The 13,240-nt window shown below is 40.8% G+C and overlaps 2 protein-coding genes across 3 annotated transcripts in view; one reads left to right on the plus strand and one right to left on the minus strand.

Moving 5' to 3' along the window:
- Positions 1 to 28: 28 nt before the first annotated feature.
- arl2 (ADP-ribosylation factor-like 2) lies at positions 29 to 2,718 on the minus strand. 2 transcript variants are annotated; one of them, XM_030780040.1, is made up of 5 exons: positions 2,523 to 2,718; positions 2,148 to 2,258; positions 1,069 to 1,231; positions 725 to 805; positions 29 to 598 (listed from the first exon to the last, which is right to left on the minus strand). In XM_030780040.1, the coding sequence occupies exons 1-5, from the start codon at positions 2,585 to 2,587 to the stop codon at positions 464 to 466; spliced, it is 555 nt and encodes a 184-aa protein (XP_030635900.1). In that variant the 5' UTR covers positions 2,588 to 2,718; the 3' UTR covers positions 29 to 463. The 2 variants fall into 2 exon arrangements, with proteins under 2 accessions (XP_030635900.1, XP_030635901.1); XM_030780041.1 differs by lacking the exon at positions 725 to 805.
- Positions 2,719 to 10,675: 7,957 nt separating this feature from the next.
- The window catches only part of ppp2r5b (protein phosphatase 2, regulatory subunit B', beta), a 20,554-nt gene continuing 17,989 nt past the window's right edge, over positions 10,676 to 13,240 (plus strand). Inside the window, exon 1 of the mRNA XM_030779753.1 lies at positions 10,676 to 10,871. Coding sequence (XP_030635613.1) covers positions 10,676 to 10,871 — 196 coding nt within the window. The remainder of the gene's footprint in view (positions 10,872 to 13,240) is intronic.

Consider the following 13,240-nt stretch of genomic DNA (forward strand, 5'->3'; position numbering starts at 1 on the left):
GGTTTTTTTAAAAAAAAAAGTGCAAATTAAAGGCCTTCGGTAGAGTTTCGTAGCTCTGGATGATTTCATTCGCTATGAAACCTGCATAAACATGCTGCCAGGGCACTGGTGTATAAACACTCCATTACCACATTGGGAGCATCATGTTTCAGAAAGTCTAGCCAACAGCGTATGGTAAATGTTCTTACACAGCAGAAAGGGAAAAATTGTGTTCTGGTGGCTGGTTCGCTGTGCGTGTGAAGACAACCATTTGATTGTCCTGGTGAATCAGCAGGTTGCCTGGAAAGGGTGGGAAACCCCTCAGACATGACTGAGCACTGATTTCCCATCTCCTCTCTCAAACGTGTCAAAACATCACCACAAGCCAACTAACTACAGCAACTCAGTTACACCCACAGCCTGTAACCTTAATGGGAAGTCCGAGGGAATCGTGCGATTTTGCGCGTGCAGGTGCCGAGTCGACTCAGTCGGCGGTGAAGATCCGAGCGGCGATGTCATCCAGCAGCCAGTCCACGCCCGTGAGGAGGTTCTCGCCCGTGATGGCACTGCAGCCGATAATGGACCAGTGATGAGTCTTAATGTCATCCAGAGCTAAAGCCTGAGGTGAAGTGAATGGGGGGGGGTGGGGGGAAAGATTCAGCGAGCACTTCACAAGGTTAAGCTGCCTTTAACATTTAAACGAGAAGAAGTGCAGATAGATAGCGAAGGACAGAGACATACGAACCTCTCTTATGGCTTCTTTGGACAGGGCGCCCGGCAGGTCCTGTTTGTTGGCAAAGACGAGAAGCGTGGCTCCGGCGAGACGCTGAAATAGGAAACGTTTAAAGATGACGCCATATGATTTGGATGAATAAAATTTCATCTGTATGTTCCTTGTCAATAGGAAAGACGGATTGTTATAAACTAAACCACACAGTCATGAATGAAATAATAACGTATCGTGGTAAAACTGCAGTCCTCGTTCAGAGGGACAGCGTGAAATGACTGGTGAACATTCTTCGTGTTTACGCATACTGTTCACGGGCGAGCACAGCAGACTGAATGTTTGTGTTTGGTCTGGAATCTTACCTCCTCCAGTAACAAAGCATTCAGTTCTTTCCTGCAGTCTTCCAGTCGTAGCCTGTCTGCGCTGTCCACCACCCACACCAGTCCGTCTGTACTCTCAAAGTAATTCCTCCAGTATGATCGCAAAGACTTCTGACCGCCCACATCCCAGATGTTTAACTTAAACCTGCAGGGAAAAAGTCAGAAGAGCTGACATGACATCTTACTAACAACAACCAAACCCTCCCGCCCCCAAAATACTCAAGATGCATACTATATTAGAACATACACTCAGTGGTCACTTTACTGGGTACGGCTGTGTAGTATCAGGTTGGAGAACAAACTGGTTTCGTGGTGGCACGTCAGTTGGTGGTAACTACTGTGGTATTGTGTAGTTATGGAAGAGTCTATGTGATGGAGGGTTAACCGTAGCCATAAACGGATGCACCTGATCAGTGACTTGTGGTCATTTACGGTGTGGTGTTCAACCATTGCTCAGCCGAACGTGCTAGGAAAACACCCAACATTACGCTGCTATCACAGGCCTAGACCCCTGACACCAGGCAGGACAGGTCAGCGGACTCAAGGCTACATCACATCCCGACTCTGCCATCAGCACGATCCAACAGGGACCAGGGTTTGTTGAACAACCTCGCGGTGGTCCAGTGCAGGAAACCACTCATGGAAAAGTTATGCATGAGAAGAGCAGGAGGATGTTCAGCTCGAATACTGGAACTGGCACACCTGTCACCACCGATCAAACCACACTCACTCATGGAGGTCGCTCGTTTTGTCCAAATTCCTGGGCTGCACTGGAACTGGGTGGGTCGATGCTCATATTCATGTTTTACATGGCACTTGGTGGCCGTGAGACTTACTGCCTCTAGGAGTGCTGTATACCGGTGAACCGAATCAACGTTCGAGGGTGTAGTGTAAAATTTATAACGGTTTGACGAACTTGCCGAATACATGCGTGTTCATTTATGGTTTGGAACCCTGGTAAACAGTGACATACAACGAAACCACAGAATGCAATACGAAGGTTGTAGTACTGAATACATTTGCCTTCATGTGTGTGAAAATATTAGCAAAGAAGACGTTACCCTCTGTGCTCCAGCGTTTTTATGTTGAATCCCAGAGTTGGAGAAATGGTGCTTACATCCTCCCCATTGAACTTTTTTAGAATAGTCGTTTTGCCGGCATTGTCTAGACCACTAAAGACTTGGTTAAGGAATATCAGCAATGACAACGAAAAACACAGCAGAATAAGGCTAACGACTAATAGTTATACCAAGGCCTTAAGGAAGGAAGAATGAAAGAGGGCCGGGGGTGGTGAGAAAGAAACGCTAATTTAACACCGGTTTACACTCTAACTTGCGGACATGCATAAATCAGTCAGTGACACAGCAGGTTTCATATTTAAAATTCAAAACCAAAGCAGTCTGCTTCATCACTGCCTGTGTAATTACAAAGGATACAGCATCAGGAGCCGCATCTCCCGTTCCTTCTGCTTCAATTTCTTCAGTATCGTTAGCAGACCCATCGTAAAGCTTCCAGCTTTATATGAATCAGACGTATATCACAGAAGAACGAAATGCTAACTGTAGTAACTAAAGCTTTCTTTTAAAAAATCTTACATATCATTTCTTTCAGCTTGGACGTTTCAACAACACCACAACGATTAGTAGCTGTAGATACCCGCCACTCACGCAGCCGGAGAACAAGGAAGCGTCTTTGCACTAGCTCCACCTATAGACAACGTGTATTGGTCAAAATTTGTGAGGGACGAGTATTTCGAGAAAGGAATTCGTTTGCATAACTGCCACTCAATAAGTTTTCCCAAACTGCGTTTTTATTGGTTTAGGTAAGAACTGAAAGGCGTGTCGAGAAGCAGAAATATTTAAGATAGGTTTCAGTAGCACTCTTTCGTCATCATTTTAAAAAGCCCCACCGCGCGTGTCCGTGGTGTATGCAAAGTACAAATGACAGCATGAAATGTCTACGTGACAGATTGTGTTTATTCATTGTAAAGTAAATAAAACGTGAGAAAGTGTATTTAAATTGACGAAAACATTACATTCCTGGCTTCCTATTTAAACTATTAAACTGGTAATTTGAAATCAATCAGTCTCCCACTGATTAACTTGAAATTCTACTTCCTTGTGCATTGTGCAAAAAACCCCAACTAAATGAGCAAGAAAACATCACACATGCAGTGGTTAAATAATAAAGAGTAGTGCCATATTTCCACTTTAAAGCCTCCTCAGTCCCTCTCGGTGTGGCGTTGTACAAGTTTGAAAGAGATGTTAAATGGTTCTTCAGAACGAAAGCGCTTCTGTGAGTTCTTTGAGGGATGACGGAAGCGTCAATCGACTCTGGACCCTTAAGTTCCACCTAAGTTCCAGGCCTTCCCATGAAGGGTCGGTGATTCCGTCTTGTAGTGGTAGACGGTATGGACGCTGTTTGATTTTACCCTGATGTTCATGACACCTCTCTGCTATCTATTTAGCTCTGTGCTATCTCTCTGCTATCTTGATGTCTATTGCTCAGAATATGGGAACATGCCAAGGAGACACTGTTTGTACGCCAAATGGTTATAGTGTTGGCTGTTTGTTGTTCTAAAGTAGGGCCACTGACTGTACAAGAGATGGCTATTAAAGCAGTAGCACCAACGCCAACATGTTTTATAGTCGAGAACAGTTACTGGTCGTTGTAAACTTTGTTTCTTTCTACTCATGCTCCTCTTGAAACACAAACACTTTCAACTGCAGGAGAAATAACTGGGTAATGACTCATAAAACCATAAAACTTCTAGCGTAAATTCTGTCCACTCAAGCAGTCTCCCTTTACAAAACAAAAGCGATGCTTGAAACTAATTTGTTCCTAAATTGTCAGTTTCATGTAGGTCTACTAGTCATCCACTTTCCCTCTCTGCTGAAAAGGTTTTTTTTCCCTAATTTGCCTTTGTCGCTTGATTCTTGACATTGTTATTCCGAATACATAAAATAACACAGCTGTTTCTGTGATCCGCAGTTTGGACATCGAACTTTTGATGTCTTTAAAAATCGAAAGTCGAAATCCACTCTCTCCTGCTCTTTTAAAAACTCACAAATTAAAATGCTGATTCTAATCTATCACGTTACATATGTATTGATAATTCGGTTTGAAGAAGACCTACATCTGAAATATCAGAGAGCAATTCTGGAATCTAAGATATTTTTCCGGGAAAACACACAGTATATATAGGAGAGAACTGTACAATGATTCTTCTTAACGCAGAAACTTCAACATAAAACGGCAATCCATATGGTTACAGCTTTCGGAGGCTCTATCGTGGTATTGACATGTCATTATCAAAAACAGTTCTCTTTTTAGCCTTCATGTACCAAACAAAATTCCATGGCTCTTGTCACAGACAAAATGTTATCTATTCTATTCAATTCTATTCTATTCTATTCTATTCAATTCTCGAAACCATTGAACTTAATATGGAATGCCTGTGTAAAGTCCCTTTCAGCTGCGAATTAAACACTTCAGTATGAGTCCCATTGAATCCTATGATTCCACTATTTCTTTTGTAAAAGTACACCTTTCCACCAGGGAATTAACACAAAAGTCTCGATATCTATAAATCTTTGTGTTCTAAAACACCCAGTCAAGCATGTTATCCGGTCGGCAAACTTACGATGAAGCCGTCTTTGAACACAGAGCGCTTGGAGACGTTGAATTTGATTTATAATCGCGCATCTGCTTCCCCTTTCCTTGTCACAGTTGAACCATGCTGAAGTCTGGATCCATTCTGATCCATTCTGAATAACATTTGCCAAATGTTTGGGAACCACAAAGGGTCACTGCCACAAACTGATTCATGAGACTGCCGGCAATATGACGAGTGGTCGGTCTTCTATTCTTTATAATATAAAATTATGACAACACCGTTTGTAGTCGAGTTATAAACCACCTCCAAACGATTAGCTAATATAGGACGTATCAGTGTAAAATACTGTTTGATTGTCTTTCTTAGTTGTTTGGGGCAGTATACTAACAACTAACTATAGTTACGGTCAGAATATGAAATCTGAGTAATGCCCATTCTTCACTTTTACTGTTCTTTACTTTTAAATGCGGGAAATAGTATGCGAATTTGCTGTTGTAATTTCAGTTCAAACTTCCAAGCTTCACATTTTGTTTTTCTAAGTGTTGTTAAAAGTTGTATGAATACGTAAGAAAAAAAACGTATTACAGGTGATTACACATGATACACAGTTAAGATCTACACGAAATAATGATGCAATAATAATGATGCAATCGATAAGTCCGTCGTCAAAGTATATTTCATGTTTGGTCTAGGACGACCTGAAGTGTGGAGACCATTATGTACAGATCACTGATTGTGGTCCCAGGATTTGCTCTGCCTCGAAATTCCAGTTTGTCTATTTGACTTCCTGTCAGGAATTTCCAGAGTAAGGTTAAAGATTGAATTACAGATTCTCGATGACGGGAAGTGTCGCTGTAAACACAGGACAAGCCCTCTTGGCAATACTCCTTGACTTCCGTTTGCTCCGCAGGACAGCCGTTTAAAATAATCTGAAACCGAAAGTGCATTCTAAACGCCTCTGCAATTCACCAAGGTTATAAATGGGGTTGAGCAACACTTCTGCAATATCAGAGCGGGTCTGTCTCACTTTAACTTCACACGCGCCTAACGGAGCTCACTGAACAGCAACAACAACAGCTCACTGACAACAGTCACCAGACCTACCGTGCTGGACTGACTGATTTTTCAGTTAAAACTGAGTTTGCGTTTGTGACAAGTTTTGTTGTGTACTACCGTAAACAGTTTGCATATACGAAAAGTGGAACTGAACAGTGACACATGTATGAGAAGTAATGATTGAATGAAGCAGGACACGCGCACAGATTCATCGAAATGCCGGTCGCATGTATGGACACACATTCAGAAGCAAGACTAACGACTTTTTCTGGAGACGAATCTCAGAGTTCACCAGATTGGGTAATTTAACATCTTGATCGTTACAAGTAATATTATTGATTTTTCTCACCATCAAGTGATTTTAATATAAAATATTTATCTACCTAATTTTCCCTACAGACTGGTATAGGCTATTTTACTGAGATTTTTGGTTGAATGAATAATCAAATTTAATTAGGAAGTTTTCAATAGTCCTGATTTCTGTTTTTATCCATTTGTACACAGGTCGGAGATGATTCCACCTCAGAAAGGCAATTCAAACGTAGAGAGAAGAACAGAGATGCTGCTCGCAAAAGTCGTAAAAAACAAACAGAGAAAGCAGACTTGCTACATGAGGTGAATTAGCAATTTCTTCTTTATATATTTAGGTCAAAATATTTTTTTTACCTATGATCTGTTCACCTGTGCTCTTTTCATTTTCTCTGTCTTTCTCACTGTCTCTCTCGTTGTCTTTTTTAAAATTCTCTAATTTTTTAACACTTAAGCTGGTGTAAGGGAGTGACTGAGACTTTTTTCATGTATGAATTGAGAGTGGAAGACACATTTTTCTTGCTTACATGAGAATGAAAGTGTGTGTGTGTGTGTGTGTGTGCGCGTGTGTGTGTGTGTTATAAATTTACAAATGCAACTTTTAAGTACATGAGTATGTGCAAAATTTCACGCCTACTGATGTGGGCTTGTAACTTACAGAATGGGCGTGTAAAAGGGGATTGTTGGTATGCACTAATTAATGGTACTAGTGTGTGTGTGTGTGCGTTAGGAAGATATTGCACAATTTGTGAGTCCTCGGTAGCATTTATGGGAAATACTGTCTATTCAAAGAACAGCAGTAAATAAGTAACCAGAGTTCAGATACCCTGTTATATCAGCTCTTCACGTGGGATAACCAATGTATAGACTGTACTCCACAATAAAGAGGGTTGAAAAGCCATAAGCCAAAAAAGAAAATGAAATGAATGGAAAAGAAAAGAAAAAAAAATCAAGCATAGATGGATTGGGACACAGCTCTCTGACTTATCACAGTGGCAACATATTATCTATTACATTATCTGATCCAGTAAAATACTCCATTCATATTACTTGGAATTTTAATGAATTTATTATTATTATAGTCAAACTAGTTGTTATCTGACCTTCTCTGAGGTTGAAGAACTGCCATTAACCTTTGATTTCACTGTCTCATTTTGCTTTCACTTTCTCTTTTCTAATCTGTTCTTTCATTCGTCACTTTCACTTCATTCTGTTTCTCTCACAACGTCTGTGGATTAGCACAAGAGAACAATCACATTTCACATTTTTAAAAGAAAGTGCTTTAGGGGTTTATGAAGATTGGTTGCCTATTGCTTTTTTTTTTTTTTACTATTATTCCAAAATGATAGTGTCAAATGGATGCCTGTGAAGGGTGACCTTGTGTCCTGAAGGCCAGTGTGTGTGTGTGTGTGTGTGTGTGAGTGTGTGTGTGCGTGTGCGCCAAAAATCAAATATTAACTTTTATGTTTACATGACAAAGTTAAAAAGAGTGCACTGGCAAGTGCTAAATATAACAATCTGAAACTAGTGTTTTAACAGCAGATTAATTTACGGTGACTTGACCACACAAGCCCTTAAGGGATGAAAGAGTGAAGAGAACACCCTTTTATTATCCTTGTTGATAATTATAATTAGTTATTTCATCATCCCTCAGCATTGAAATGCCAATTTATGTAGTGTATATATATATATATATATATATATATATATGAGATTAGGGACACTTTGAGTTTGTGTTCAAACTACCTTCTCATTCATGATTCTTTGTCTACTATGAAACTTGCTAACAGAAATGACATATACCTATTATTCTCACCTCATGCAGGAACTTCAGGCTTTAGAGCACTCGAACGCCGCCTTTGAAAAGGAGATAGCGGAGTTGAGGAGTGAGATACAACGCTACACCACAGCTTTAAAGCATCATGAACCTCACTGCTTAATGCTTCACCAACATGCACCGGCCGTTCCTCCACGTACAGCAGTTACAACTTCCACTCTCAGTTCTACCTCAAACGCGACACCAGCCTGCTCTCCCAACCCTTTTCTGCACCTCCCCTCTGTGTCTGTCCCCTCACATGACCCTCTCATGGGATTTTCTCTATCCGAATTTCTGGACGGGTCAGATTTGTTCCCTTGGGACTAAGTAAGAGGGTGATGCAACTGGTCTACCATTTTGAAACAAAATGGTGGCCATGATTTTTTTTTTGACAACTCTAAGATACAGTGGTGCTTTGGGAATCTTTCAGACTGGACTATGGCCTGTTTTGTGCGACAGGTTTAATAGGGGTTCCACAAAAGACTTGCTGCTAAAGACTTCTTTACTGTTTGATGAATTCATCTGTGGGCATTCATTTTGAACTTATTTTGTATACTGTTTAATTGTAGAGTATTTTGTTGTAACTTCCAATAATATATTTTTGATTTTCATCCTTACATACTAGCACATTTTTTTCATTTTGCATGTATTAATTATGGCTGTCTGACCAGACGCTATACCATTTTATGACTGCTGGTAAGCCTTCCAGCCATGTATGCTAACAGTCGCCGCCTAGTGGTTACCGATTCGACTGCGCCGTCTCGGTTCAAGAAATAGGCTATTGCATAACGTGAAATTCTCACTTCTACTAATGGTCTATCGTGGTGGAGTAAATGAATTTGTAACAATAGGGTGGCATATTTTGAATACAGAAAGTTTTAATTGCCTTAATACTTTGGCATAAGCTGTGAATGTAGTATGACGTCAAATATTAGCTCACTCCATGTTAGAAATGTATATTTGAATGAGATAACTCTCGCAGACCAAACACTGCAGTTCTACTGTATGTCTCAAGCGTAGCAAAACATTAAAATGACCAAATGAATCGAGAAAATCGTTGCCACTTGCTGATGTTTCTTTTTCTGACGCCCATATTCACACAGAATAATTAGTGTTATGTTACGTTAAGGATGATTCCTTCACATTAACGATTTAAAATTCCAGATATGATAGGATGCGATGTGTGACTGTCCGTTAACGGTCAGCAAATGTCTAGCCTAAAACAGATTAGGTGAACGAAAGGTGAACAGACCCGGTCAGCATTATGACACGAGCTGGCGAGGTAGAATCCTCTGAGGACACACAATTATGCAGCAATAAGGAGCTATAGAAAAAGGACGTGCATATTTGTACGCGGGAAGGGGCCACAGCACGAACAAGCTAGGATACGCAAGAACAATAGTTTTCTGTGCATGGAACCCAGCGACAGTCCCAACGCACCGCTTCTAACGAAAGACTGTGTCACCAACCAGCCAGGGAGGGAGAGAAGGGGTGCGGGAAGAGGACGGGTAGGAGAGAGAGTGAGAGAGAGAGAGAGAGAGAGAGAGAGAACGACGAACGTAGAGATATGAGCATAGGCTCTGATGAAAGATAGAATAAATTGACTTAAAGCAACTGGACCGGAGTAGGAAGACCGAAAGCTAAATATCAAAGCGTCTCACAAGCTTAAGTGTAAATAACTAAATAAATAAATAACAGCGAGGCAAGCGTCATCCGCAGTGTAGGCTACAGACTATATCTCCTTGCACCACCTGAGCGCACCCAAGACAACGACCGCCGTGAATAGAGGGAAAGCAGCTATTAAATATATCAGGCATAGAGGGGCAGCATATGAGGCGACGAAGAGGAGCCTTTCCGCCCTTGTTTTTCTGACATTGCTGGAGCCTCTCCGTTTCTGATTTTGGGGGTACCCGGAAAATAAGGGGAAAACGCGGGGTGACACTGTTGCAGGGGCTGCTTTGATGATCCGCACATGTCGGTAAGCTTGAGCCTGCCATCCCCGCCCTGCGCGGATGTTTAGGCTCCTCAGACGGCAGCGGCAAAACCGATTGCAGAATAAAGAGACCCGTACATCGGAGGACTGCCGCGACAAGGGAGAAAAGACTCGGAACTGGTGATATGACGATAGCATTTAATTTATAAGTGATGTGTTTTTTTCCCCGTGTGGACGAGAGATTTGCCGATTTTTTTATTAATTCTTCGATTTTCCAACATGGAATAATATTACGGGGGTGGATGTAAGCACGCCAGAAAAAAAAAACAGTCGCGTCTGATTTTTTTTAAAAAAGACAATTCTGTACTTATGTTCCCGATTTATACGTTCATAAATATTTAAATAAAGACCAAATTTAGGCCGATGACTTACTGATGACGCCAATACGGCAGACCTTTCATTATAGTAGCGATACATGTGCACCCCCATATCTCTGCATGGAGATATAGATTTCTATGTTTGTCATTATCTGTGAGATGCGTGTTTTTTTTATATCCTAACCCCGTTTTCTTTTGGGTTTACTAAGGCAGTAAGGAGAGGCGCGTCAAATTGAACATCCAGCGCGGTACTGGTTCTCTCATTGAGCTACCCACTAGCCTACCATATTCACTAGCCATATCTGGACTTCAGTTTTTCGTATCACTTGGTCACTGGTGAACACAGTTCTTTTATCTCGTTTCCAAGAATTACCTATTGTTACTGTCCTATTTACTCAATATTAAAAAAAGAAAGAAAGAACAACCCACCACCCCTTGAATTGCTCAGTTTACAACAATCAGTCACCACAACCTCTGCAGCAATGGAGACCCCTACCAAGCTACCTCCGTCAAGCCCATCTTCTCCAACTACGGGCTTCTCGGTTCCAAGCGCGGAGAAGGTGGACGGTTTCCCACGTCGTTCGATGCGTCGAGCCAGGCAACGACGGTCGCATAGCTCCTCGCAGTTTCGCTATCAGAGCTCCCAGGTGGAGCTCACACCGTTACCACTACTCAAAGGTGGGTATTCCAGACTAAGACGTGCTCTGTGAATAATTTTTTTATGATATAAAATCTTGTCAGGGTATGAATTCAGTTTTTTTCCCCCTCGCAATCGGTATTGTATATTGTAACACAGTCTCTGGTCTGGTGTTATTTTCTTAACCACCATGATCAGAAATCATCAAGGGGTAATACATGTATGGTAGAATACAGGCCTGAGGAAGGGTACCTTGTAACCCAATCTCTCCTAGAGTACAAGCAGTAGTCTAGGCTTGCTTCAGTTATAGAATCTGGATAAGCGGTCAGTATGTTTTTGATATTTTTGGAGACAGGAACTTGTCATCTTAGAATAAAACCAAGAGGCCCGTTTCCTGATTGGTTTCTGCCTTTGTGGAAAACTTTAGGATGTTTTCCTCCTCTGGGTCGTAGATCATTGTTGGGCACTGAAAATACACAGATTTAGATTTAGATTTATGTCCGTATAAACATCCAGCAATATCTCTTCATTAAAATTGCACCATTTCATACATCACAGACACGACACAACAATAATGTAATGCGACACTGGACCATACTATTATGAAAATCAAAAGAAACGTCCCAACAGTGCTGTTTCAGACAACGTAGACCCATGACTCTGGGACCTAGACACACCCTTAGACTACAATGGTTTAATAACATGGTTGAAGTGGTTTGGATTATGCCACAGAATCTACTTTTGTAAGAGCCAATCAAATCAAAAGTGAAAAGTTTGGAGTTTTTTGTTTTTTTTTGCCATAAACTCTGATTCTGCAAAGGTATCAGTTTTGAGCTCCCAATTTTGGTTCATTCTGGTGTTTGGAAACGAAATATCCCACAGAATTACAGGACCTGCGGGCTTAAGATGAAAACAAATGAAAACCTCCCTGGTTCTAACGTCCAACGTAGCATCAATATGACAATGGCAAAATCGTTATACCTGAAACTGTTCCTTTGAACAGAGACAAAGGCCAAAAGTACTACAAGGATACAGGTAACACAGATAATACAATTCATGGCTTATTCAGACTTGATGAATGCAAGTTTTACAAGGGTATGCCTGGAAATGTCTAGTCATATAATTTGCTTTGTAACCCAGTGACCCAAGACATCTCTTGCACTAGCCATGTCATCTTTCTTAGGCAGTTACCCAAGTCAGTGGTAGCCCGTTTCTGAGGAAAAATGACTACAAGCAGTTCCGCATCAGACCGAACAAAAATGAAACTCCTCAGAGTTAATGAGACCACGTCTGCAACTCCTTCACTTCAAACACTTGAACGTTTTTCAGACATTTTAACAGATTGAATCACCAAGTCTTGGTCTAGCTAATGCAAAACACAGATGCATTTTATCAACAGAGTTCATCAGAGTTCTTGATGATTCACTTTTGTGTCTTATTCTCTCTAATTTTTTTTTTTTTTTTACTTTCCTTTTGGCTTAAAACACTTCTGTCTGAAATTGTTGCGGCTGATTACCGGACTAAGCTTCTATTCCTGACAGGGGGGACTTCTTGCGAATTTCTGTCTTGCTTGGAGTTTGGGTTCAGTTCCTGTCCTGTTTTAACTGCATGCTGACCTGCTTTGACAAGAACACATGATCCAAATCAGGCAAAGAGAACCATTTTAGAACATTATTTCTGACATGTTCCTGGTTTATAACGTTTGTTGAGTTAGTCTGCTTTTACAGTTCAACCGTGCCCTCAAAATATAGCCTAGGCAGTTAGCTGTCCAACTTTTTTTTTTTTGTTTAATCATCAGACCATCTCTAAACACAACCTGTGAAATGTAGTAGTTTTCCACTGGCTGCTGTGGTGAAGACATAAGCTCAGATGCACTCTGTCACAATCTTCTTGTTCTGTAATTGTTCAAGGGAGGAAAAAGAGTGAACAAGTTCACCTTTTTAAATGGAAAAGTATTTACCCAATTGGAATGTTGGTCCGTTGGAGTTTTGGATTTGATAATACAAGTACTGATTTTTAGGTAAGGCCTTCCAGTTTAATTGAAACAACCAGATGAAGTGTTTCACACTGGAGCCAATGAACCAGCGTTTGGATACAGATTCAAATTTACACTAAGTTTTCCCAGCCTACGTTTCAGCTGTCCGTGTGGCGCCTCTTCATGCTGTCCAAAGGTTACAATAACTACTTCACCAAATAAAACGATTTAGCTGTGAATGTAGAGATTTTTAGTGATTTTTAAAAAATATATATTTTGATATAAAAGGACAGTTTCTGTCTTTTTATTATTATTATCCTTCGGTGGGTGTTGTAGGACACCCAGAACAGAGCTTAAGTCATATTTCATTAAAATAATAAAGTATGAAGTCATTTACAGTGGAATTTCCATAGTAACCATAGAAACTTTCCTGTT

This window comes from Chanos chanos, chromosome 7, assembly GCF_902362185.1.
Source record: "Chanos chanos chromosome 7, fChaCha1.1, whole genome shotgun sequence".
In the NCBI taxonomy this organism is placed as follows: Eukaryota; Metazoa; Chordata; class Actinopteri; order Gonorynchiformes; family Chanidae; genus Chanos; species Chanos chanos.

What these genes read in the sequence shown, in the direction of transcription:
- arl2 (XM_030780040.1), bottom strand. Translation starts at nt 2,587, where the DNA reads ATGGGTCTGCTAACGATACTGAAGAAATTGAAGCAGAAGGAACGGGAG. An exon ending in ATGCTTTGTTACTGGAGGAG is followed by an intron (nt 806 to 1,068) that starts GTAAGATTCCAG and finishes TTCCTATTTCAG; the next exon opens with CGTCTCGCCGGAGCCACGCT. An exon ending in CCAAAGAAGCCATAAGAGAG is followed by an intron (nt 599 to 724) that starts GTTCGTATGTCT and finishes ACTTCACCTCAG; the next exon opens with GCTTTAGCTCTGGATGACAT.